Raw genomic sequence first — 27328 nt, 5'->3', positions numbered from 1 at the left:
AGCTGCTTTGCAGAACTTGGAAAATACAGGTCTAAAATAATTCACAGTGTTTCTGATGTCATTAACAAGCTGTAAGAACAGTCCAATTCACATTCTCCAAGACACAAATGATCTGGCTTTAGGTGACCGAAATCCAAACTGTTCAGGAACAGTGTAGTTCATGGAAGACAATTTACAGTGTTAAAATCATAGAATCACTACGGTTGGAAAAGACCTCTAGGATCATCAAGTCCAACCATCAACCCAACACCACCATGTCTCCTAAACTACACCCTGAAGTGCCACATAAGCACATCTTTTAAATACCCCCAGGGATGGCGAATCCACCACCTCTCTGGGCAGCCTGTGCCAATGCCTGACCACTCTTCAAGTGAAGAAATCTTTCCTAATATCCAATCTAAACCTCTCCTGATGCAGCTTGAAGCACTTTCCTCTCGTTCTATCGCTAGTGACCTGGGAGAAGAGACCAACACCCACCTCACTACAACCTCCTTTCAGGTAGTTGTAGAGAGCAATAAGGTCTCCCCATAGCCTCTTCTTCTCCAGACTAAACACCCCCAGCTCCCTCAGCTGCTCCTCATAAGACCTGCTCTCCAGACCCTTGCCCAGCTTCGTTGCCCTTCTCTGGACATGGTCCAGCACCTCAGTGTCCTTCTTGAACTGAGGGGCCCAAACCTGAACCCAGGATTCGAGGTGCAGCCTCCCCAGGGCCGAGCGCAGGGGCACCGTCCCTGCCCTGCTCCTGCTGGCCACACTATTGCTGACACAAGCCCGGGTGCTGGTGGCCTCCTTGGGCACCTGGGCACTGCTGGCTCATGCTCAGCCGGCTGTCAGCCAGCACCCCCAGGGCCTTCTCTGCCAGGCAGCTCTCCAGCCACTCTGCCCCAAGCCTGTAGCGTTGCATGGGGTTGTTGTGACCCAAGTGCAGGACCCAGAACTTGTCCTCAGCCCATCGATCCAGCCTGTCCAGGTCCCTCTGCAGAGCCTTCCTACCCTCGAGCAGATCAACACTCCCACCCAATTTGGTGTCACTCGATCCCCTCATCCAGATCATTGATAAAGATATTAAACAGAACTCAAAATTGATCCCTGGGGAACCCTGCTCGTGACTGGCTGCCAACTGGATATAACTCCATTCACCACAACTCTCTGGGCCCAGCCATCCAGCCAGCTTTTTACCCAGCAAAGAGTACACCCATCCAAGCCATGAGCGGCCAGTTTTTCCAAGAAAATGCTGTGGCAAACAGTGTCAAAAACTGTTTGGGAACAGTGTGGGAAACTGTCTAGTAACAGAAATATTACCAGGGCTGAACCTTAGTCACTGTCTTTCCTTGAAGTACAAAGCTTGTCATAATCACCAGGAAAATGGCCACAAAACTCTTGAGAAACTCCAAAATAACAAGGGAAATTAATGGAAAACTGTAATACCTCATGGTTCCCACTGCTGAACTGTTACAGGAACTTGCTAGGAACTGAATGACATTATGAAACTGACCAAAAGCATATGGAAGTGTCTTCCTGATAAGACATACGTCATTATACCTCTAGTCTTTCTCTAACACTTTCTGTGCTAGAGTGTTCTCTAAGAGACAGCAACCCATTAAAAAAGTAGATGTTATTTAGGAAGGATACTTCCTGCTGTAATTCCTTCCTCAGTTGCAAGACAAAAGCAACTACAGGAAAAAAAAAAAACCTCAGTAAGATAAAATCAGAAGCTACTCCAATAGAGCAGCCAGGTAGTCCCTCCCAAACTCCTGTGAAAGGAGATGAAGAGAGGCCAAGTGCCTCGTGTGCAAAAGTAGCATAAGAAAACCTTAAGAGTTGGGAGAGGAACTTCCGAATACCAGAGCTGCTCATTTAGTATCATGTTACAAAGCTTCTCCTTGAAAAATGAGCAAATACAAAGGACTCTGCCCAGAAATGGTATAAATTACGATAGATTATGTTCTTTATGCATTTTTCCCTAGTTTTAAAAATGACTGGCTCTTCCAATAATGAAAAAGGAAGGGAGCTTTTAGACCATCAAGGAACTGCAAATCCTGCACGTTGTCTTGAAAAAAAGACATTGCTACGTGCTCTGTTCAGCTAAGTTGAGACATCTATGAAGCCAACACCATCCCTATCTTCAGGGTTCTGTCATCTAAACTATTTCTCACACACAGTTTTCATGTAGACAAAAAGTAAAACTAGCCGAAAAAATTGCTGGGGCTACATGGGCACAATCCTCCACAGTGTATGAAGTTGCCAGTATATTAAGATGTTGATGTTCCTTGTATGTAAAGATAAACAAAAAAAGAAAGTATTAATTTAGCCAAATTGGTTTTCAACTTAAAGCAGCACAAGTAAACATACACACAAACCACTAAAAACATGGACAGGTCTCTATAAGATGAGAAGTGCCCTGAGGCTAAGGGGTGAAGATACATTCAAAATACGGACAAACACTTTAAAAAAAAAGTATGAACTTCTTAATGTTTCCCAATTTTCCCCTCAATGTATTTCTCAATGGTCTACCTTGGTACGCAACCTGCTAGAATCGAGTCTTGAGCAAAGAATTAAAAACATTATATGGAAAGGGCTTTAAGAAACAGTTTGAGTGAGGTATTTAGTAAGCAAGCCTTGTAACACTGCCCCAGCTTGGAAGCATCTACAAACAGCCCCATCTCCTGCCTCTGGTGACGGAATTCAAGGGAAGCTGCCTGAAAAAAAAAACATCCAAGATTGTGATACCGTGTGAAAAGGGCTTACAGGAGACAGGAGTGTCAAAACAGCAGATTGTTTTGAGTCTGGAACAAGGCAAGACACTATTGATTAGCTTGCCTCTATGCAAAGCAACAACTCCTACAGTTCTCAGCAACGATAACATGCCAAACACTGCCTGCAGAAACACAGCGGCTTTGCAGAAAACAGCTGCCTTGGACAGAGAGAAGATACTGCCCTGGTTAACTAAAAAAAAAAATAGATGGGTGGGAGAAGACGGCAGCAATTTTTCAGCTGTCTGGATGCAAGACTCTTGGTCCTGAAGAAACACTTGACTATTACTGGAAAAAATGAAAGATGTGAAGTAGATAAATATACAAGGAGCTACACAGAATTTCAAAGCAAACAGAAATCCACATTTTATAAAATGAAAACAGAGTAATGCAGTATTTTGGAATGACTGCTTTAGTCACTTCATTATTATCATGTTTCCCCTATTTCGTCCTTCAGTAGATAGGAACCTCCTTCTTGGTTTCCACCAATACTGTTTGCTTTGACTTTAGTGTCCTTGACAAATTCTCCCAGACTTGCAAACTGCTTCCTACATCTTATCAGAAGAGAAAGCTGGCTGGGAAAGTTACCATCACATTCTTTTCTTGTGCACAGTTTATTCAAAAGTGGTTCAAATTATTTTCTAACTGAGCCTTCCTTAAATTAACTTCGTGAATTGAGCTAATTACATACTGGGGGGAGAAAGGCAGCCCACCTTATTTGGGACTTTGTAGCATACCGAAGCACTGTGGCCAGACAAAGTATGGCTGACAAGTAGTAAGCTTTCTCATTTCCTCAGCTGACTGTAGAGAAAGTCTCAATATATGGAAAATAAACATGGAAATTTTAAAGCAGTATTTAAAAAAGCCTGAAAATATTTCAGAAACCACTCTTGTTAAGAGCTGAGCGGATGCAAGCCCTAAAGGCCTCAATTTTAAATGGTAATGTCAGTGACTTCACACTTCCAAATACCAAAAAGCAGCACGCTCAAGAAAGCGTAAGAGTGAAGCCAGAAATACAAGAAAAAGCTGAAAACTCTGCTTGTCCACATTTATTTTCAGCAAAAAACTCTGATTTCTGTTCAATTAGTTTCCTTTGCTTAGTTTACTTAGTCTCCATTTCATACCGTCTTTGCATTTTAGCACAAATATCTGTAGAAACACCTTACTGATAGAAGTCTATCCTCATAAAGCTGACAACATGACAGCTTCTTTACTATGGTGAGTTCTATGTACTGAGTAGAGCACTTACAAATTATAAGAAAATTTAGCTAAGTTTGGGATCAAGCTGGAAGTTTTCTCTCCCCCGTCTATATTCTGAATAATTCCTTTCTTCCAAAACTTGAAACAAAATTACTCCAAAATCCCACAAAAACCTATTACAGTAGTGGGGAAAGAACTGCCATGTCTGGGTGTTCAGGCTGTTTAACTTACATACTAGCCAAGCTCCAGAGATAACTATGTGAATACTTAACAGTCATATCGAGAAAAGCTCCAACACTACACTTGTCACCTGGATCACCAGTTCTTCCTTATGACTTCTTAAGCTTAGAAAGTCATTCTGAGAAAATCCATGACTCTCATTGCTGAGATTAGCGAGGTAAGCAAGACAAGCAGTGAGATGAAATGGGTCACTTATACCACCTCTAAGGGCTAAAGCACATCTACTGCCATAAATTTAACTGTATATTCCAGCTTTTATTTGTCAGTTGTTATAAGACAAGATGATGCACAAGATTTCAAACACCTCATATATACAGATGTATATATGTGCACTCATTAATATTAAAGACAGGCAAACCCAAGACTTTGAAAGAAAGTCAAAGAACCCACCTACGTCTAGACATAAATACATGTAATAAACTGGCCAGATGTCTTTGCCAGGTCTTCAAAATGAGTGAATCAAAAGAAAGAACTGAAGAACAAAGACATGCTAAGCAGGATATTTTGTGAAACATGCACAGATACTAAGGTCTCTACAGAACTGTATTTTAAACCTTCAGCAAACACAGGCCAAGAAGAAAACCAAAGTGAATTATCATACATACTTTGGAATAGGTCAATGAAATATGTCCACACAAGCTTTATTAATGCAATCACAAGTTCAGTGAAGCCAAATGGACATCTCAATCGGTAAACAGAGTAATAAGAAACACTGTCACATCCAGTTAAAACAGATTTGCAAACAATAGGCAGCCTAACTAATGAGAAACATGAATGTAACTTACAAAGTAAAGAGACCCTCACGGTAAGAACAGCCCCAAAATGCTCTCCACAAATTAAAAGACCTAAACAAACAGATTACACTATCAAGAAAAAGTTTGTTACATGCCAAAAATTAATCTGTACATGAACCTAAGGAAAAGGATACATACTTTCCCAGCTAAGGAAAGATGTCAGTGCTGCAGAGCACATTATAAACCCATGTGATGCCAGAGGGATTTCCAAGAAGACAGAAATCCCCAACCAAGCAAACAACAACAACAAAACCCAAAGCAAATTTGGTGGCAAGTAGAGGAAATAACATACAGCTTGTTTTTATTTAAACTATTTTTCTGTATGCCCTAAGCACATACTTGCATCTGCATTGCCAACTTTACTTTTAAAATGCAGTAACATCACATTAGAAAGAAGCCCAGAATTTTAGCAAAAGCAAAGCACAAGCAGCTGTAAATGCAAAACCATACATTAAGTTAACTTCTATACCCTTCATTCAAAACTTTTTAAAATATCTCATGCAAAGAAAATTTCTTCCCTTAAGCTAAATTTTCCACTGTCACACAGGATAACCAGCACATTGTACTTTTTTGTGCCTTCTTTACTTTAGTGACAAGTTTAAAAGCAATAAAAAATTATTACCAAGCACTACAGCCTGGACACAGGCAAACACAGAATTACTTGAGCTCCCAACCAGTTATACAGAAATGCTTTGACCAACCCCCACATCGCTGCTCCATGGTCAGGAACAGAGAACTACAGAAGTGTTTGCACCTTATTTCTTGGGAGGGGGGAAAAAAAAAACCCACCAAACAAACACACAAAAAAAAAAACCCACAACGAAAAACCGACTAAAACTTCCCTGCTATGACCGTGGGATAAAGACATTTCATTTTGTCTAGCTACTTCTCTAGAATCAGACAGTTGTACTCTTTGCTCTCCCTGGGGATATCACAAGAAAGATAAAAGAATAACCAAAACAACGTCCTTCCTTCCTGGCTGACTGCTGTCTTACAGCAAAGAAAGGCTCTCAATGGTTTCAGCAAAGATTGCACAAAAAATATGCAGAATGGCACTTGATTCAAATTTCTCTCATCTCTGCATTGCACTGAAACATGTGCAATAGGGGCATCTAAAGATTATTTGCAAAATTTGAGAAGATTAGCAGAGAAGCTACAGAGCAGCACATGAAAAGACAGGGCTGATGGAAACTATCACACCAGAGATGTGCGATTCTTCAAGAATTCTTTTTTAAATATTTGCATTATAAACAAAACTTAAAATGTACTAATTGCATGAAGGTGAGGCACCATCACCCTGAGGCACAGGGGAGGAGCAAGGTACCACATCAAAAGAAACAGAACCGAAATAATGGAAACAGAATTAAATTCAGTAGAGCAAAATATAAGCTTGAACACTGCGGCAAGGACTTCTGTTAGAAACCAAAATATCATAAGGAGAATGGCTACAGATGGGAATGAGCTGATCAGAAAATGACTAAAAGCCACCTCATCAGCCAAAAACAAGGAGACAAAAACTTTTCAGCACGGAGATTTAAAAAAGAAGAAAAAAAATATTTTTTGGATGTTCTTTCAATTCTTTTTAGAATTTTTTTATACAAGCACACACACACAAATGCTTTAACATCTTCAAGCTCATTTAGAACTTGATACTGCGTCAGGTTCATTCATTCTGAATAGTCTTTTATTTTGAAAGCAGATACACAGAGATCAATTAAATTATTCAAAGCAAAGCATTTCTCAATACGAGTCTATGTAAAAGCAGAAGGCACAAGGAAAGCTGTATTATACAACTAATATTGAAAGACTGATTTAAAGCAGCTTTTTAGTCCACACAATGGAGAGCATTTATTGGTCTCTTCCACATAACTTTTTTTATTTTAATATAATGCATGAAACACTTTAAGAATCTAGTAAAAATAACCCTAGGCATGACCATGTGAAAAACAGCAAAAATTACACAGATTTGTTGACAGCATGGCTGATCAATGTAGAAAAACTGAAATTATTAAAATAATCTACCAGACATGATTAAATATGACCAAAAAGATAGAGCTTCATACAGCAAAACCAATGGGAAATAGGTCTTGTCATCATTTCAAAATGCTACCAGAATATGACATCAGGAGTCCGTCCTTTTTGAAGGCACCTACTTTTCCTACATTACCATTTTGAATTAAAAGACTAAATATTTATATGTGTATTTCTATCAATATTTAAAGTAACGACATAGGCTTTGTGGTAAACACTAGTCTTCCTATACTAACCTGCTTTTTTAAATTGGTATGAAAGTAATTGAGAAATTTTTTTACTATCTTCGAGTCATATAATTTCAGAACATAAACTGGCAAAACAAGTATTTCCTCTACCTAACGGGGCATTTACTAATCTGAACTCAACTTTTCCTTTGCCCGTATTTTGGTTTGGTCAGTCAGGTACTTTCTACATTCTAGTTACCTCAGAACTAATTAATTATATACTCCATGCAACTCCTTTTTAATACATTGCAACAGCAGATTTTATCATGAAGACCTGTCCAAGGAAATCATATTATAAATGTGAGCCCAGAGATCCGTATACGGATATTTTTGGTCATACCTTGTATTGCATTAGTCTACTATCTTTTCTCAACCCCACCCCCTATTTTCTTACTGTCTTGAGCGTTCAAGTCTTTTTACTCACTTCTGTGCTCCCTGAGACAACAGCTTTGTCCACGTTCACCGATAGCTGCTCTTCAGTCTGGCAGACTCCCAATGACCACTCCGCACAGCGGTGATGAGCCCAGCAGTGACCTAATGCATTACGAAAGAAAAAGAGCTTTGGTTGTACAGCTCTGTCAAGCACTTCCTGTAAGCGTGGAATTTAGTTCTAGCAGTAAATACTTGCCAGATAACATGAACAGTCACTCTTCCTCCTGTTTTTCTTGTTGCAACATTTAATGCCCTTATTATCATACACTAAATACATTGTAGTTACCATCAGACATTAAATATACCAATTTTTTGGATACATAACACATCTTCCTCTTCATTTCAGCACATTTTGTATATCTGTTTCTAATTTTCATTTGCCTGATCATACAACCATGAGAGTAGGGTGTATATGCAGTGTTTATGTGCGAGACACACGCAGAATTACATTCCATCTTGTATTTCACTGTATAAAACATTTATCTACAGATGTACTCTTGACCTACAATTCCCAAGGACCACATACAGATCTGTATGTTTATGTAGAACATGCCCACACGAAGCTTTAGAATTCTACACAAAACTTTCAAAAGCTCAAAATACAATATGAACAGAAACACCATAAAAATGACTGAGAAAACTGTGTCAATACAAAAAACACATTATACAGATATAATTAGAAATGTTTATCTACATAACAAAATAATTCAGAATTTGCAGAATTTAACGGGTATCTCTTAAAAGAAGTTTCTAATTTAATTATGGGGAAAAATGTAAATTATGCCCACTTCCAAAGGAATTCTGTGACAGCTTTATACTAGATTCGAAGTGATGCTTTGCACTAGCTGTTGAAATTAGGTACTTGGTCAACTTAATCATTCAGAAACAAGAAAACTCACCCAAAAATCTCTGCAAGGGCCTGGGAAGAGTCATCTACTAATAATAACAACAACTACTTAAAAAAATTTAGATTGATAAACCCTACCCACCCACCCACGCACTCTATGGTATAAGTATTTAAAACAAACCATTGAATTTTTTTTTTATTAGACTTTGAAATGAGTTTCCACACTCATGAAAGAAAAGCATTTATATTATTGCACAGATATATTTCTATTTTTGAGGCAAAATACATGAGTGGACTACCAGCAAAGCATTTGGATATCGATGCTTTCTGAAAAATTAATTAATAACTGCGTAAAAAGAAGAGTTTCATTAAAATGAAAGAGCAGATAACAAACCAGTTTTCTGACAGAAAACCTGCAGATACTGAAACATGCAAGTGTATTATGCCTCTATTGTTCTAGCAATATTGCTCTTTTAAATCTTCTGTTCCATGATTTCCAATAACCCCGCATTAGCAGCAGGACATTAGGTAAGGCTACAGAATTAGGACTTTAAGAATTATATTAAGCCGTGTCTCATTTCTTTTTCCTTTTCACCCCAAAATAGAATCATGATGCCGAAGATACTACTACCTGAACGCCAGTTCAGCAGTAGATTACAAATATTTCCCCATACAGAGCTGACTACAATTCTGTCTAGTACTTGAAGAGGAAACTATACAAAAACACCATGTAACATTGGCAAGAGCTACGAAAGCACCATCAAACACTTGACAAACACCAGAGCACAGAAAACCAACAGCTGAAAAACTTCACTGTCATTGCAGCTACTGTACTACTGGATGGGAAAAAGAGGAGGATAGCAACATATCTCACCTGTTGGCTCAAATAAGGCTTGAACGTCAATGTCATCTGGTAAGCCAACTAAACTGAGTTCATCCCAGAATTTGACAACCTGATCGTCAGAAGCAGTTTGGGTGCTTACACTCGTACATGATGCTATACTCGATCGAGATCTGGAGCAGAAAAACATGTGACACATGAAAAACAAGTGACCACATTCTTTGTTCAATTAGCTAGATACTTGTAAATGATCCAAAACTTGAGGAAAGCGAGTATAACTTTTTCAAACATGATAAAATATTAATCAAAATGAACAGAAATCTTTTTCCCCCTCATACTTTAGCCAACATTTTCTCCCAATAACAAAGTTCTCAGTTAACGCTGCCATCCAATAGAAAAAAAAGGTGCTTGGTAAAATGCCCCTTTCCCCAGCCTGCGCTCGTCAATTCTTCAGGACATACATGCTTGTTTGTTTTTTTTTAAAGTCCACTTCTGTTTGACATTAAAACTTGCTCAACCCTAGGAATGGAGAATCAGGTTGTATCACTCTGGGGAAGAAAAGATGTAGAAGGAAGAGAAGAGAGTGGTGTAAGTGGAGAGCACCAGCTGCAGCTTTCATATGGCCCTTTCCCTGCAGTTTAACAGCTGGTCTGGGGTACAGCATTGACAGTATCCTCCAAGGAGGCTGCCACAACCAGAGGTAAGGTGCCAAGATAAAATACAGATGCTAGGGGAGAAGGCAGAAAAAAGGCCAGGGTGAAAAAGCTGCTTGGAAATAAATACCTTCACCAATGCCATCAAGATGTAAAAAAAAAAAAAAAAGAGAGAGAAAAAAAAAAAAAAAGAGAGAAAAAATAAAAAAGGGGCAGGGGGAGGGAACAGGAGGAAAGAAGTGCGGGAGAATTATTGAAAAATGCAGAGATATAATCGATAGAATCATAGAATGGTTTGGGTTGGAAGGGACATCTTCCAAGTAGAGGTCACCTACTCCAACCCCCCTGCAGTGAGCAGGGACATCTTCAACTAGATCAGGTTGCTCAGAGCCCCGTCCAGCCTGACTTGGAGTGTTTCCAGGGATGGGGCATCGACCACCTCTCTGGGCAACCTGGGCCAGTGTTTCACCACCCTCATTGTAAAAAAATTTTTCCTTATATCCAGTCTAAATCTACCCACCTGTAGTTTAAAACCATCACCCCTTGCCCTGTCACAACAGGCCTTGTTAAAGAGTTGCTCCCATCTTTCCTATAGTCCCCCTTCAAGTACTGGGAGGCCGCAATAAGGTCTCCCCGCAGCCTTCCCTTCTCCAGGCTGAACAACCCCAACTCTCCCAGCCTGGCCTCACAGCAGAGGTGCTCCAGCCCTCGGATGGATCATTTTTGTGGCCTCCTCTGGACCCGCTCCAACAGCTCCATGTCCTTCTTCTGTTGAGACTACTATAAAGTCTACTATATTGTGCTGACATGGAAGGATCTAGTTTATAACCTTATTAATTTGTTCCCCAAATAGTAATATCTAAAGAAAAGAATTAATAAAACTCAGATTACTCCATTAAAAAAAAGAAGCGATGACTCCTCCTCTATTTCCTGCAGGCAAAAAACTGTCTTAGACATCTAAGGATGTGCATTAGGCTCACTGACAGTTCAAGGGTTGGTAGGAAGGTGATGCTGCGTTTCCTATTAAGGTTCTTTGAACTTCATTATTCTCCCCCGTTAATAACTCAAATGTATGCATTTGCTGTTACTTCTGAGTTTCTAGAGACAGTACGAAACCACCTCTCTTTCCTGACTGCTCTTCTGCTTATAACCTCTAAAACAACTGTGCTGAAAAACAACCTATCTCTAATAAGCCAAGAGAAACAGTAAGCACTGGAATTTTAACCTGTGAGAGCTTTGCCTTCCTGAAGGTCCATGTATCCTTTACCTCAGCCATTACATCCAGAAACACATGGAAACATACTTAGCTGGGGGGAAAAAAACCCAGGCCTATTAACTCTGGCACTATCATCGTTAAAACTCCCCTCACTAAAGCATTAAAATAACCCATCCTGTTCAATAAAGCTGGTTCCTGCACACCGCCGGTGTCCAGCCCAGCCGCTTCTCTAACGTTAAACTGCTACTCAAAGCACAGGAGTTAAAACGGACGTTATGAAAAAACTAAATCTCAACTGACATGGCATTTTTATTAACATGAAAGCTTTCTCACAGGATCAAACCGATCCATTTAACCCGCAATTAAATATTTTTGGGTGCATTTTGGTCAGGTTTGAAGAACCGCCGCCGCTCGGGCGGGCGCGGCCCCTCGGGCGGCTCCGCCTCACGGGCGGGCGCGGCCGCCGCCTCATTTATTGTTTCACTTCCCCGCCCGGGCCCCGCGGGCTGGCGGCGGCGCCGCGCCCGCAGCCAATCCCCGGCCTCCAGCGCGGCGCGGCCCGAGCCTCGGCGGCTGCCCACGGCCCCGGCAGCCCCCGCAGCCCCGACGGCCGGCCCCGGCCGGCCCGCCGCGCCCGCTCCCGACCCCCGTGGGCTCTGCGCTTCCGCCAAGGCTGCAAGCTCCTCTGCCGCGCCGTCGGCGCGGAGCCAGCCGCGAGTTGAGGGCAGCCGCTGAAGGGAAAGGGCGCCCAACCGCGGGGACAGCCCGAGCCCGCCGTGACAGAACCCCTTCGCCTGCGGAGAAACTCAGGGAGGTCTAAGAACACGCTTCTCCCGTCGGTCACGTCTTTACGTGCCAACGCCAGACAGGCCATATATCGAACAGAACCTCAGCGTGGAGCTGTGCACGGTCCTGTCATCTTTCAGAATTCCTGAGAGGTGGCACCCACCCGAGAGGACCCGGGCGCTGCCCCTTCCGCGGCCAAGACCACCCTGTAGGGAAACCTGCCCACGAACCCCGCTCCTGAAGGGTAAGGAACGCCGCTATGTGCCTGCAACAATGCTGTCGCCACTGCAGGAGCCGCCTTCGGAGGGCAAGGGGAAAAAGCTTCAGCAAGCTGGGCTTCCAGCTACTCCTCTCTACGAAGTACACGAAGTGCCTGAAGTCCATTATCTTCCACTCCTGGGCAGGCTTTTAATTCAGCCTCACAAGCCTATCTATGTACTACAATAACTATGTTTCTTTTCTGTGTTCTTCCAGAGTGAAGATTCTCGCTGGGAGAAACAAACCAATCCTTAAAAAGCAGGAGAGACAGCTCTTCCTATACTGCTTGCATTTTGTTTTTTTAAAAAAATGATTAATATTAACGAACCGCATTTCCACAAATACAAGTTATTTGCCTATTGCAGTACAGTGTCTGTAAAGATGCTTCCTGAACTTCATGCAAAACAAAAAAAACATTGTAGAATAGACTTACTTCTTCTGTCCTCTTTGTTTGCGTGGCACTGAGTTTTGCCTTGGAGCTCTCTCACAAGCTCCATCCGTGCTGTCGCTGGCTTCACTCTTATTTAAAGGCTGGTTTTTCCATGGGATAACATACCCAGGAGTTGGACTGAATTGTTTTAAGTCTCCTTGTCCTAATGAGCTCCGTTCTCCACAGTAACAAAAGGCGCAGAGTTGTTCACTGTGAAAGGGAAGATAATTATTTTTGGGGGGAGGAAACAGCAGAGGATACCCCCATGAAAGAGCAACTTTCATGCCAATTTAACCCTTTGTAAGAAACCAATAAAAGCTCCCAAGTGCTGTCAGGTATCAGAATTCAGCATTCAGGAACACTATTTCCAGCTAGTTTAGAGTTACATTTAAAAAACTTTTTTGTTCACAAAAGTGCGTAATTAACAAAACAAACACCACCACCACCCCCAAATATTCACATGATTAATATAACGGTTTTGTTCAAAAATTCTGTATCTCTAGACACACACTTGCTAAAAGGCATTGGAAAATTGAAAAAAACAACCCAAGAACAACGGGAGGAAGAACTTAATTAACACTTCACGCGCATTAAAAGAACTCAGTGTTGCCATCACAGAAACAGCAAAGCTCTGCCTTTTTGAACACAGAACATTACCACATATATATACACCTTTCTGTAAATACATACACCTTATGTGTAACACACTGTGCAAATACTATATGCCAAGAGGTTTAAGGAAACATGGAAAAAAAATGGAATAATGAGAAAATCACATCAATGGCTACAGTCGCACATACTAGGGCATACAACACACACAAATCCAAATATCCTCATTTACTTTAATATTAAAAAACAAAACAATATCTAGAAGTTGTAGTAGAGGAAATTTACATTTCCAGAACCGTGACCGCTACAATACCCCTGTACCATTTGCAATTATGTTTTAACATGCATAACGCAGCAACAGCATTGAAGTGACAGCTCTGACAGCGCTCCTTGTGTCACATCATATGGAAGCTACTGAAAAATATTTCTGTAATAAACATACCCACAAACTTAAAATGTGAACTTCCGCAACTAATGCAGTTTGCATTAAAGGCAGGCCATTTAACACATCTTTTTAGGCTTAAAAGAGCAATTCTGTTTTCTTCATATTCATGCCCCTAAGACCCAACAAAGATGCCTCAGGGAATCAGGCACTTGGAGGGAGGCTTGGTTTAGCCTGAATCCCATTTTAAATAGATTGCAGTGCATCTGCAAGGTGGCACGTTTGGGTTTGGGGCACTCTGTGTTGGGTGGGTGAGAAGAGGGAGGTAAGGTGGGAGGAAGAGAAAACCTTAAGGCTGAACTTCTGTAAAATATTCACTAAATTCTGGGGAAAAATACAGAGTGCCTGTGCTTTTCAGCCAGGTGAGGCAAGAGTAGCAACAGAAAAAGGCAAAAGTAGAAAAGGAAAGTTCCAGTTCAGAACAGAAGACGCTGAGAATCCAACAAAGCCCCTTGGATTTGGTTTAACATACTCTGGGTTGGGTCTTTTTGCCCTCACCATAGAGCAACACTGGGGTGGGGGGGGGAAATAGGAAGAAAGAAAATACAAGTGGGTACATAAAATTAGTTTGAACTTCTCTACTACTACAGTTCTGGTAATACCAGTCAGATGCTAAGGAAGGGAGCAGCATGTCACATGCCCAAAATGAAACACAGAATGAAGACAAATACTTTTATTTATGCTCTACAGGTACGACTGCACTTTCCCGAAGGTAGACCTTTGGAGACATGCAAGTTGGTGGGTAGGTAAAATAGGTCCCATCATGGTACTCAAATTAAGACCACAGTACCATTAGGAAACATTCATCCTCCTATTTGTGGCCTCGGCTGCACATCCCTCACTGATGCTGTCTGAACACAGGGCCAGTGTGAGCCCACACAACCCCCAGAGCTGATGGTAAATGTCTGGCACGTTCCAGCAATCTTTAGAAAAAGGTACCCGAAGATAAAAAGGTACAAAGAAAATATGGATAAACATAGCATAACAATGCTGAAAAATGAATAGTTACCGCTAAACAGTACGTAGGTCTATTTTGAAGCTAGTTTTGAATGTGATAGATGTGTTAGAGCAACAAATAATTCTTTCTATGGCAGCGAATACAAGCACTAGACTACCAGTGAAACCCGATCTGGCCTTGCAAGCAGAGTCTGTAAGAAGGGAAAAGCAAAGCTGTTTCTGCTAGTTGAGACTAGCGAGACTTGCGAGGAGGCTTAAGAGATTTAAACAGGCAGAACCATGGTATATAAATTACACTAGTTACAAACACAAGATTATCCACAGTGGAATAAATAATTATTCACACATCCTGTAGGACAGACTATCACTGCTCATTAAAAGATTTGAGGATAATTATGACTAAATAAACTAAAAGCTCCTTCAAGTGAAGCCATAGCAAATATGCAATAATGTTAAGGTTTATAAAAGAGAAATATGATACAGTAATTACAAAAAAATATTAACTTTTAAAGCTGTTTTAAAAGGAAAGGAATTTCCTTTTAATTCCTTAAATTGAAGAAGTACAGGGGTAAAGCGGATATTTCTGGATCCTGTAAGGCAGCTCCGGTATCACAACTTCCAGCAGTATCTTTCTGCAGGCAGAGTGAAGTGAAACAACAGGAGCAGTGAGTTTCACAGCCACTCTGCAGCGTGGTGCAGACAGCTGTGAAGCTGTCAAGAATCATATGGTTTGTGCTACTGCTCCTGCTCCAGCAAAGCTGGGACCGCAGCTGAAGCAAGTGCTCGAGCACTCGCTGCGGGGAGGGGGCAGGGGGGGAACCCTTTGCTAGAGGTCTGCGAACACAGGGATGCAGAAGTAAAAGACAGGAGAGGCAGATCATTCCCAGACCTCAGCCAAGAGACTGTGGGGCTGAGACAGAGGGGAGGGATTAGAAAAGGGGGGGGGGGGGGGGGAAGGTTTCACGCTTTCCAGGGAGGGGAAGCAGAGGGGCTTCAGATGTATCAGACACTAGATAATAATACATTGAATAACTAGAAACACCAGTGGCAGCGTACTCCCTGCCTAGCATATGGATGCTAGAGACACCCTCAGCAGGAAAGCCATGGCCCTCCACTTCCCAACGTGTCACGCTGCTGATCCGTCATGCAGCACAAAGTGGCCAGTTCCATCACGTTAGCCTTTTAGGTTTAAGTGCTCAGTAAATATTTTAAGTTATGTCTGTATGGGCAGAAGGTAGAGGTTTTTATTCATATCATCTGAGGATTGCAGAAAGTACTTACAAATCTACTTTCCATATGTCAATATGCAATTGGAGGATCTAAATCTGCGATGCTAGAAGAGCTCTCATATTGAAGATAACGAAACTGAGATACTGGCAACTCTTAAGATCAAACCCTAGATCTGTTATCATAATTAGCATATTTTCAGAACAGGCTAATTCAAAATGGGATAACAAGCAAGAGACGATGTGTCACATCTTTTCATAAGCTACTAAGAAAAAAAAGAGAAAGCTCACCAATACTCCATTTAAGATACATCTACGATGCCCCAAGCCAAAATAAAAATTCATCATTATTTGTAACTTCAACTTAATTCCTAAATTTTCCCAGAACAAATGCTACCTTTTTATACAGGTTTAAAATTCCACAGCTGGTTTATTTCCAGTAGGTGCTTATATAACTCACCTCATCACAAAGGACTTCATACATCCATATGAACACAACTTTTAATACATGATGCAGGGAAAAAAAATATGTTCGGAACAAACCCAGCATAACAACTGGGTTTAGGGGAATGCAATAACATGCAGTAAGGCTAATGTCTGAAAACAATGTCTGTTCCCACCAAGGCATGGGAGGAGATCCAGACCCGGGTCTTGTTAGAAAGATGCCTTTTCTAACAAGAAACATGTCATTCTCAGCATTTTGCCACAGCCGTTTTATTCTACAAGCTCTTATTTCATCAAGTTGTCCTATCAGTGCCTCTTCCTCACAAAGAATTTACTCAACCCCCTGACAAGAATCTAAGATGCTACAATCCTCCACAGTTCTCAGCCCGACAAAGGAAAACAAAATGCCCTCCAGCCAGTTAATCCTGGAGGAAGGGGGAAGAACAGTCACTATTTCCTCTACTTGACCGATGACATACAGTCATTAGGACTCATCCTAAAACACAGACTTTCCCGTTGAAAGGAGTTCATTTCAACACATGCAGTATTGGGCAACTAGTTGCACAATATTAAATTACAACCAGAGAAGGAGAAACATCTTCTGGCTTGCTTGCAAATAATCAATTAGAGAATTAAGGTAAAACTGACAGTCCCAGAACCGTTTATATTTTTAAACAGTTATTCTAAGGCTGATCATCAGGATTACCAACATTTCAAGCATACCAAGTGCCACTGTAGTTATACTCCCAAGAGTAAGCAGAAGCCCCCTGGATCCTTCCGAGTTGGGAAGTGGCACTGGGGTATCCTGTGTCAGCCAAGGCTCCTTGACAATAAGCAGATGTGCAGACTGACTTATGTAAACATGTTTTGTTTATGTGGTGTCCCGTATCTCACAGATCTACGCTTGTGTCTGCATGAGCACCGTACCGCGCGGCTGGTGAAAATCTTCAGGTTGGTCCACATGAGTTAGTGAGACCCTCAATGGTATCACATGTGTCCTCTCACTCTCCTGCCTATTTTTCATACCTGGGTAGAGGGCACAGCAGTCCACAACGATACCGGGCACTGCCATACACCCGCAACTCTGTGTATACAGCTGGGGAAATAAATTTCCCTTCCTCATTTTCACTGGAATAACTTCCTTCCGTGTCTCCAGGATGCATGTACAGCTAAATGCCAATGAAGACAGCAAGACTCTTGAAGTTACAGAACCCTTTTAGTACTAAACAGAGAAGGAGGCAGACTAAAGAAAGTCCTGCAGGCTCCTGTTCTGCAGAGAGGTGTTAAAAGGTCCCCTTCTTTCAAGCATCCTACAGAGACGAATGGAAGCTGACCACAGCAGGAGAAATACAAACTCATGGATTCAGCTCAAGAGGTGCTCTCCTCTTACCTCTTCTCAAATCCCTCCCAGCCTACTGTGGGACACCAATTATCAAAGTTCTACTGTGCATTCACCTTTTCAATCAATCCCATCAGAAGCAGAGGTTGTTGTTGCTGTTTAAACAGGAAAAGGCAATGGATTATGTCTGAGAAAACCTAAGGCATAGCAATTCCAGTAAGATCCACTACCTATAACCACCGCTGTAATATTAAATACTAAGTTACAGATGACCGCTACTGCCATTTGCCATGATTGCACTAAAGCTTTAAAAAAAAAAAAAAAAAAAAAAAAAAAAAAAAAAAAAAAGAGGAAAGCATAACAATAAAGATCTATTTAATTCATGTTTCGGGTTGAAAAAGAAGGTGAAGATGGTATAATTTGATTTTTGCTATGAGTTTGTTTGGGTTTTATGCAATGATTTTCCTCAGTGTCTGGAAATACCCTCAGGGTGTCTTTTTCACACACACTTTAGCATTTTTGAAAGGTGAAACTGAGAAGCATAAAACCTTGGGTTGTGTCAGCAAAGTTACAGAAATTTCAAGTGTTTTTACCATCTATTTTTCACTTAATTAAACTTAATTAAAATTAAGTTTGGCACAATGAAATGGAATATTTGGGAGCAAAACAGAACTTCAGAGCATCATTTGTACTGATTACTGAGGCAGACTGATGAGAATTGGTCTTGAGAATTCTTCTCCCACCTAACCCTGTTAGTAGTTTTAACATATGTTAAAAGGCTAAATTATACGCTACAGGGGACCTACTATTTATTTAGCTATGCCAAGTTGCGCTAACGCACAAACTACTTTGCCTTCACTCTCGCTTTATGTTGTGTTATTTAAACAGTAAATTGTTTTTCTCCTTAGGGAAGATGCACCATTGTATCATTCATGTAAATTCAAATCAAGACCTGCAAGCTGGATTTTAAATAAAAAAAAAAATTTTGGCTTAAAACAATGCCAGGGGTCTGCATCAGTGTGAATTCTAATATATGTGAGACATTCACAGAAGTGAAGCTATTCTAAAACTCAGGGGTTTAGATTAAGCTTTTCAGCTTCATCTAAATATCCTGTAAATATCTAAACCTCAATAATGAAGACACTCGAAAGGAAACTACTGAAGAAAACTCATTAGGCGATGCATAACAACTTCACATTGATACAGGGTTAACAACCCAATAAATCACCCTTCTGAATGAGTGATCCTAAGGACAGCGAAGGATGAAAGCACAACACAGAGATACCACAAAGAGGAAGATGCAAAAGTTCTCAGCTGCAAGCTATATTTAAGCATTTGACATGCAAAGTGTTCTCTTTCCAATAGGAAACAGAATCACAGAACAACTTGAAATTTTGAAGTGGTTTGACACTATTACACAGAATTGGTTTTGAAATTAGTATTTAACTTGTGCAGCACAATTCCTTTAAAAAAAAGAAGGGCGGGAGGGAGTTCACATGAACTTCAGGTGAAGAATTTTAAAACTTGAAGTTTGCACAAAGCAATTAACTGCATTAGACAATAATTGCTTTCCCATTTTTTCAAACCAGCACCGTTGGAGCTCTACAGCCATATAATCAACTTAATGATACTCTTCTCATTTGAAAAAAATAAAAGATTACCCTCCAAACACCACCACCAAAACATTTTAAAATTTGAAAACTATGAAAATATGCTCTTATTCACCATCAACATGTGTCAGCTTTAATTTAAACAAATGTTTAAAGCTCAGAGAGGATTTCAAATACCCGAAATGCACAAGGGGTTACCGGAATACCAGTGCTGAATAAAATGAATTTAGAGGTCTATCTAGAAATCCACCTAGATCCATATCTAGAGTCCATCTAGAAATCATTCTTTAATGTCCAACTGAACTGACTCGTACTCTCAAACAAAAATCCCATATAGAATGCAACTGTGAGCAGACCTGAAGGGTGACACCTTGCACAATTCCGGGAGGTGATTTAACCTGCAAGTGATAAAACCCAAATAAAAGGTACAGTGTATCTTCAGTGTGCCTTTGTGCCCAAAAAGTATTACCTGTTCAAGGCACATCAACATAGATCACACACCAAAACCGCATAAACCTCGCAGAGGTGGCAGCACCTCTTAGGGGCTAACTTCATATGAGCACTAAGTAGGGTCTTACTACCTAAAATGTACTGAAATTTAACATAAACCAACTTGGCTTTCAATAGCAGTTTTTCAAGAAAGTTTCATCAAAATTGTTCTGTCACATTAGGGAATGAGAAAACATGCTGTTCTGCATAATTCAAACTTTGTATTTTTTCTTTGGAAATATGTTTACAGAAGAGACGAAATACAACAAAGTGGGGCTCTTTAGTCAAAACTGTGCTGGGTCTGATTAAAGGTCCACCCAGCCCTGTATGGTCAGTGTTAGAAAGAGGATAAGCAGATGCACAGGGGTATTAAAGAGCAGGGCAAACATACAATACTACCCATTCCTCCCGGTACTTTAATTTCAGGGCCTCCCTTTATCAGCTGTGGTTCCTATATATTCAGTAATTCTCAGTTTCTCTTCCATGAACTTGCCCAGTCTGCTTTTGAACTCATGTAAATTTTCAGCAATCCATAACATGCTTTGGCAAGGATTTCCATGTCACTCTGGACAACTACCTGCTGTGCAAAGAATTACCTCAGTTTATTTTGCATCTGGCCATTACAAGTTTCATTTGACAACCCTCAGCTTCTTGCATTAAGAGAAAGTGAATGGTCAAGATACAGCCACCCTCCTCATGCCACCTAGGATTTTGAAGCTTATCTTCCTCATCCAATCTCTTTTACAGACTGAGGGTCCTGGATTACTTAACTGGAAGCTACTCCAGATCTTTGATCAACTTTTCTGCTGTTCTGTGAAACTTTAAGTTTCTGTAATTCTTGTTTCTCCAAATGCTTCTAACCTCACCAAAATGATTACATGTGCTCAAGCAAAGCTTTAGCACGTTGAAGCTACAAGGTCAAGAATTCTCTCATGCAGAGAGAAGCACCCTCCATTCTCTCTCAGTCCCCATGTGCAAGCAGACTCCATATACACCATCCTTACCCTGTGAACCAACATCCTTCTGGCAAAGGGCAGAGACACTCACAGCAACCACCTCTGCAACTACAGCTTAGGGATGCTGTGAGTCCAGATTTTGCCATTTAAATTACCTGCACTTTCAATCAGCTGTGAAATGGCAGCGAAGGAAGGAATGATGAATGAACGGGCAGGGCACGACAAAGGGCTTGCTGTGCAAGGGAAATGGAAGGTGCTGGGGAAACAGGACAATCGACTGTGGGCCGTAATACAGACCACACAGAAATCCCACGAAAGAAGGAAGAGAACATAGCCTCAGCTGAAAAGAAAAATGAACAAGAAAATGGAGAAAGGGGTGGGAAGAAATACCATGTCACAACCACCTGCCTGGGAGCCACTGGAGATGGAGGCCTGGTCATGAATGTCCATTGATCATGGGTGTCAAATCCCACAAGGCGCAAGTTCTACATGAGAGCATTAAACACATTATGGTCACAATGTCAATTGTTCAACCTAAGAAAAAGGCAGGATTAAGGCTGTCTGCGAAACCTTTCTGTGGCCCCATTTGTGCAATACGCCTTCTGTGCTTCAAGGAAGATGCAGACCATCTGGAGAGAACTCAAAACGTCGAGAAGAATCAGAGCTCAAGAAAACATCATCTACAAAGAAAGTCTGAACAAATTTGGGATTTCTGTTATGAGGTAAAGCATGCTGGGAAAATAAACTCAGAGCCTTTTGCAGAAATGTATCCTTCATTATCCTTGGCAGATGGTACAAGCACTAATGGGATAAAACCCAGAATGAGGAGAGTGTGGGTTAGATGTGAGGAAAATGTTTCCAACAGTAAAAACAAAGAATAGACTGGAAGGGACTGTTTAGGGAAGATCTGGAGTTTTTATTATTGGAAGACTTAAGAGCAATTTATGTAAACTTCTGTCAGGAATGGCAGCTGTAGATGTCTACCTTGGAAAAGGAGGTGAACTAGATGACTTCTAAAGATCCTTTCTTGCCCTATGAATCTGAGGTAGAGCTCCTTTAACAAACAATCTGTCATAAAATTCTTCTTGAGACCACTTCCCTAGTCAATGCATGAGCAGACAGAATGGACAACCAGGAAATATTTAACTTTTTTTTCATTTTCAGTGTGTGGTCTTAGTCTTTACCTACTGACAATATTCAAATTGTGCCCCACAAGCCGAACCAGTAATTTCACTCTGGGCTAGACTGGTCACTGATATAATGATGAAATATTATTTTACTATTATGAAATAATTTATTTTTATAATGTGAAGGAATGCTATCTCCACTTTGGAAATGTAGGAGTCAATAACTAACTTCAGAGGAAGATACTGTAAATGCTTACATGGATCTAGATCTGAAAGTGTAATAGCAAAACTCTGCATAATTTCAAGTGCCCTGCTTCATGCGTAAGGTCCATTCTCTGCAGAAAGATTCCTTGTAGAAAAACATTAATGTCAAACTACAAACTGTATGATAATACCTGTGCATGAAAAGAAATAATCAGAGTTTCAAAATTAATCTAATACTGGTATCTCCTAAAATATGTGCTTGACTTTGCAACTTCAACAATTTTTAGATGTATTTTAATATTAAATATTTTATCTAACTCCCTCCTGCCTAAAGATCTAGCTTCTCCTTCCATCACTGCAGTGTTATTCTGTCCAGATTATCTAATCTCTTTGCCACTCCACAATTTCTTTTTCCACTGTGTTGCAAGTTTTGTAATGCACTTTCTTAGAAGTTTAAAAAAAAAAAGGAACAAAGATAAAGAAGTTCACTGCTGCTTTTTTCACCATTTTCTTTGTTCATAGAATGAACAAATATTCACCAACGACTTCTTTTCGATGGAATAAAGTATCCCAGCCCTCCATGTCCAGACTCCAAATTTGATGTTAGCAGCAGCAACAAAATAAGGGGGAATAGTGCAGTTGGTCTGGAATGAAAATTACGTGCTTTGTCCAATTACAAGTGAGACAGGAAAGCAGGAAGGTGTGTTGCCAGGTTTGGGTTTTTTTTGTAGTTTTAGCGACAGTCTCACAAGAACAGATATTTAGCAGACCAAAGTACCCAAATCATAAAAGCTGTGTGAAAATCTCAGCTTCTACTTACTTATTTTAAGAATGTTCTGTCTTCATGATTATGGCAAAAGGACTGAAAATGTGCAATTAGTGCAATTTACAGTCTCCGAAAGTAGACAGAAAGTAAAATGAATCAAAAGGTGTTTTGTTCTTCTATGAAATTGTGTTTCTAGGCCATTCTCGTTAGCTTTTAATGCTTGGAGTTGACAATGTGGGAAACAGAGGAGGAAGGTAGATGTGGGCTCGGCTGTAAGTCGCAGCCGGTTTCTGGCTGCTTGCCTGCTTCACGGGCTGCACTTCCCCTGCTCTCTGCAGGCAGCACAAACCAAGGGAGCAGACTCCTTTCGGAGAAGCTGGATTCCACTCAGCCATAAGTCCTGGGCTGACAGAAGCTTCTCACAAGGCTTATAAAAAGAAAAAGGGAACAACCAAAGGAAAAGGCTCCAAAACCCTTGACACTCATGATATATAAGAGCTGGCAGCATTACTTTTACCACTGCCAGGCTTGATAGTTTATCTTTGCTTGACGTTACTGCCCCTCCCCACATGTGGTCAATAATTCACTCATTCCTTCTGAGCATACACATGCACACATGCCTCACCCCTTTCAGCCTCCCTACCCCAGTATGGCTCAGATACTGCTGCAGCACATTGCTTTCCCAGCACTAATCCTAAACCTGTTGTTAAATTCCCCACTCCAATTGCCCTTGCAGTTAATAGTTTCTTGGACTCCCACATCCCACCTCACAAAGGTTCCAACACTAACCATCATCTCTCTCACCTGTTTCTTGAATGTCCTTAACGTAGCCCCAATCTCAGGAGGGATCCAGAGAAAAACAGCACACAAGCCCAGCTTTGGCTAATGTCTCAGCTACCGAGGTCCAACCTAGTTCTGATATATCCTACTATGCTAAAATCACTGTTTTTCAGTAGCAAATTATTTATTTCATGTACAAGACTTCACTTCATGCCCTGTGTCCTGCACTTCTCTAACTCCTTTATCTTTACTACCAAAGACAGAAACCCAGATTTGTCTTAACTCTGGAAAAAGTGATGCAAAAGTAGCTCCACCTACACCTGCATCTACTTCTGGTGGAGGCTTTGGTTCTTTTCTGTGTTCCAGGCAATTTCTGCACTGTCTGTTATAATGTATTCCCATAATTCTCCTACGTCTCACACACCTAAATTTATAAACATTTCCACTGCATTAAGTTACTTATATTATAAAATAGAAACAGAAAAGCTTACAGAAAAAGAGATGAAGCTGATGAGTACAATTAATTTGGAAATCAGCTTCAAAACGACTTCCCCAAGTCACAGGTTTAAAGTGTCTCTGGAGTCACGCCTTACCCTAAATCTTGATACATTTCCTCCCACTGTTACACAACCAAACATCATCAGTGTATGTTATTTCACACGTATTTTCTCCTATGAGAATGAAGTTAAGCCACCCAGAACCCAGTCCTCCTACCCCTGCACAGCTCGGCGGCAGTGTCAGCACACCATAGACAATGATACAGACAATTGATCAAGAAGCAACAGATCAGAAGAGGCTTTCTTCTGCTAGGTTTCAAGACACACTGCCAAAACTCCCCCAATATCTGGTTTTTTCCCCCATTGTTATGAGGACAACAATGACTTCTCCAACTAACACCAATTCTGCATCTAAGACTGAACCAAAATTACCTCGGATCAGAGAAACCTATGTCTCCCAATTACCTGTTTCACATCCTTAATGTATTTCTTTCCAAAATGTTACAGACAGGATCTGATCATTATTTTAACTAAAAATTAATAGTACTTTGCTTTTTAACGCTCTGATCAGCCAAAGCAATGGGCCCATAATAGCTTTTCGATCTTGACTAATCCAAGTCAACACTTCCAGATGGAAGGAAGAGTAAATTGAGGGCAAACAAGGGCTGGTTCAGAACCATGCAGAATTTTTTTTTAGAAGACTGTTGTCCAGCTTTTAAGAAACAAGTTTATGGCTAGGGAAAGTGCTGTAATCAACTACTCACGATAACAGCAAGAAAGTAACCTTGAGAACAGAGCCTGGATGAAACAGCACTAAAACTTTTGCAAATAAACCAAAACAGGGTCAAATAAAGAACCAAAACAGCTGTCCAGTTCAAGCTGCTCTACGTATTTACTGCCATTTAATACCAGCTTTGGACATTTCCATTAAGAACAGAAATTTCTGTGTATTTCAGTCAGGTATACACAAAAGATCTGATTAACAGAAATTCTTTGTAAGAAGGGAAGTATCTAGTGGAACCTAAGAAGTTTGTGAGCATGTAAAACATGAAAATTATATATGCAGAAAGTAGAAGTAGTAATTTTTTGTGCATGGAAAACATGCTCTGTGTTGGACTAGGAGGAAGTAAAATGATGATGACGGTTCTCTCCAAGTCTGTCAAAATATAATTACACCTGTAACTGTGGTAACTGGTAACAGCGATCTCTTCAGCAGAAGAGACCAGCTACTGGGTTAAAAGCTGTTATCAGGGCTTCAACAGAGACGCTCTGCTACAATTCTGCGATACTGTTTCAACAGTGATCACAGACTGTGTTTTGGTTTCCTTCAAATACTGTAATTAATGCTCTGCTTTTGGGTAATTTATATTGATAAAAAGTTTAAAAAATACAGAAGTTATCTTCTGTGTTATAAATTCTGAAATAAGGAAGAACATGGTAGAAATGACAAGAGATTTGTTTTATTTTGTTCCTGCAAATATAGACGTACAAGCTGAAACCTCAGAAATAGTTTTATACAGATTTGCCAATACACCATTTTCTCAGTAGGAAAGCTTCAGTAATCACATTTTATCTCATATCACTTATGTCTGTTTTAATTTAAACAGCTAATATGCTGTAATTCAAGGTTTTACCAGTGTAGTCTGAGGACAACACTCAAGGAATGTGCTTTTCACCTTGATCTCCCCATATGCCAATTAAACCATCAGTCTCAAGTGCAGGCTGCTGCTGCCAGCACTTCAAAGCACCAGTAGCACACCCCAAGCCTGCGCCCCAAGCACTCTGTGCCCCATTACCCGAGTCCCAGCCCTGCCCCTCATTCGGCACTGCCTCCTCCCTCACTAACCTGGTTTTAGCTTCCACACCCACAGAGGCGGTGGAGCTTGCAGACTCCTCGGATACTGAGCGCTGAAGGACTGGTGTTAGCTGCTTGGTGCTGTCCACTTCCGTTTGGGCATCCTCTTCTGCAGATTGCTCTTTGACTTCTGTTTAAAAAAAGAACAACAATATTTATTTAGTTATTACTTTATCTATTTACTTAGACTATAAAAACATCTGTAAGCTTTCCCTTGTACTGCACACACCCATTTTATGTATAGATAGATTAACCCATGTAACTATGGTCTCAGACACAAAATTTAGGGAGTAGGAAAATATTTTCCTTCCCATCTAGCTAAATCATGAAATTGAATGTTTATAACACAGCGCACCACTGTGAACTACAGAGGCTCAATAAGTAATAAGAAATGGTGCAAGGGGAGTGTCGCACCAGGTTGTGGTTTTAGACAATCTCATTCCTCCCGCATCTCCTCTGGTGTGTCTGCTCTGTCATCCCTGACCAAACATCAGGGTGAGCACACTAATCTGGGGTATAATAAATCTTTTTTTTTTTTTCCAGATTAGCTTTAACCTTGATCAATTCCCTGCACTAGTTCACTCCTGATTACTCTAACTCTATGCTGGAACAGGGTTGAGGAGGTGAAGGAAGGAAGAACATGGTTTATGCCAGCTTAAAATTCATACCGGACTGTAGGAATATAAGCAATTTTTGCAGCATCCTTTTAATTTAGATTAGTTGTTAGAGTGAAAAAAAAATATATATGTATACATCTACAGCTGACAATGTTACTAGTTGCCTAGAAAGTTAGTTTCTGCTCAGAAACATGAAATACCAAGTTGCCACTGTCTGTGCAATTTAAATCCTGTTCCCTCTTGGTTTTATGCTTTGCAATGAGTGAGGAATTTGCCAGGGGACACAGCCAAGCACTGCTTCGAGTGCATCAGAATGCAGAGGGGCAAGGGGCAAGGATGCGGAGCAATAAAATTCAGTATTTCCACACTCTTCCATACTTTGATTTTGAAACGTAAATAACAAAAATCACAGGACTCCGGCAGATGGTCTTTGGCATATCCAGTTTAAGACACTTCTGCCTCCTCCTGTCAATGTCCGTGGCTATTACATCTGTCCCCACAGCAGAGCCAGACCAAGGACCTGCGCTGGGGCCGCACGCCACAGTCCAGCATGCCATCTAAAATTTCCAGTGAACCTGGGTTTGAGCTAAGAGGCCAATACATACTGCTCTTTCAAACAGGTCCAATTAGAGCAAAGCAACAGAGTACTTAGAGGATTTAAGCAGAAGATGCGTTCACTTTTTAAAAAAATGAATACATAAC

General features: G+C 40.7%; 1 protein-coding gene and 1 long non-coding RNA gene across 23 annotated transcripts in view; one reads left to right on the top strand and one right to left on the bottom strand.

The window, feature by feature from the left end:
- Nucleotides 1-27328, bottom strand: part of KMT2C (lysine methyltransferase 2C) — a 200890-nt gene that overhangs the window by 112008 nt on the left and 61554 nt on the right. For all 22 annotated transcript variants that reach the window (XM_064445046.1, XM_064445052.1, XM_064445047.1 and 19 more), the window contains 4 exons: nucleotides 26001-26139; nucleotides 12712-12918; nucleotides 9399-9538; nucleotides 7670-7779 (listed from right to left, as the gene is read on the bottom strand). In XM_064445046.1, coding sequence (XP_064301116.1) covers nucleotides 7670-7779; nucleotides 9399-9538; nucleotides 12712-12918; nucleotides 26001-26139 — 596 coding nt within the window. The remainder of the gene's footprint in view (nucleotides 1-7669; nucleotides 7780-9398; nucleotides 9539-12711; nucleotides 12919-26000; nucleotides 26140-27328) is intronic.
- LOC135312128 (uncharacterized) lies at nucleotides 11857-12642 on the top strand. The gene is made up of 2 exons (XR_010371791.1): nucleotides 11857-12264; nucleotides 12495-12642. It is a non-coding gene; the product is annotated as an uncharacterized LOC135312128 (long non-coding RNA).

This window comes from Phalacrocorax carbo, chromosome 2 (genome assembly GCF_963921805.1).
Source record: "Phalacrocorax carbo chromosome 2, bPhaCar2.1, whole genome shotgun sequence".
Classification (NCBI taxonomy): domain Eukaryota; kingdom Metazoa; phylum Chordata; class Aves; order Suliformes; family Phalacrocoracidae; genus Phalacrocorax; species Phalacrocorax carbo.
This window is presented reverse-complemented; position numbering and strand designations above follow the sequence as displayed.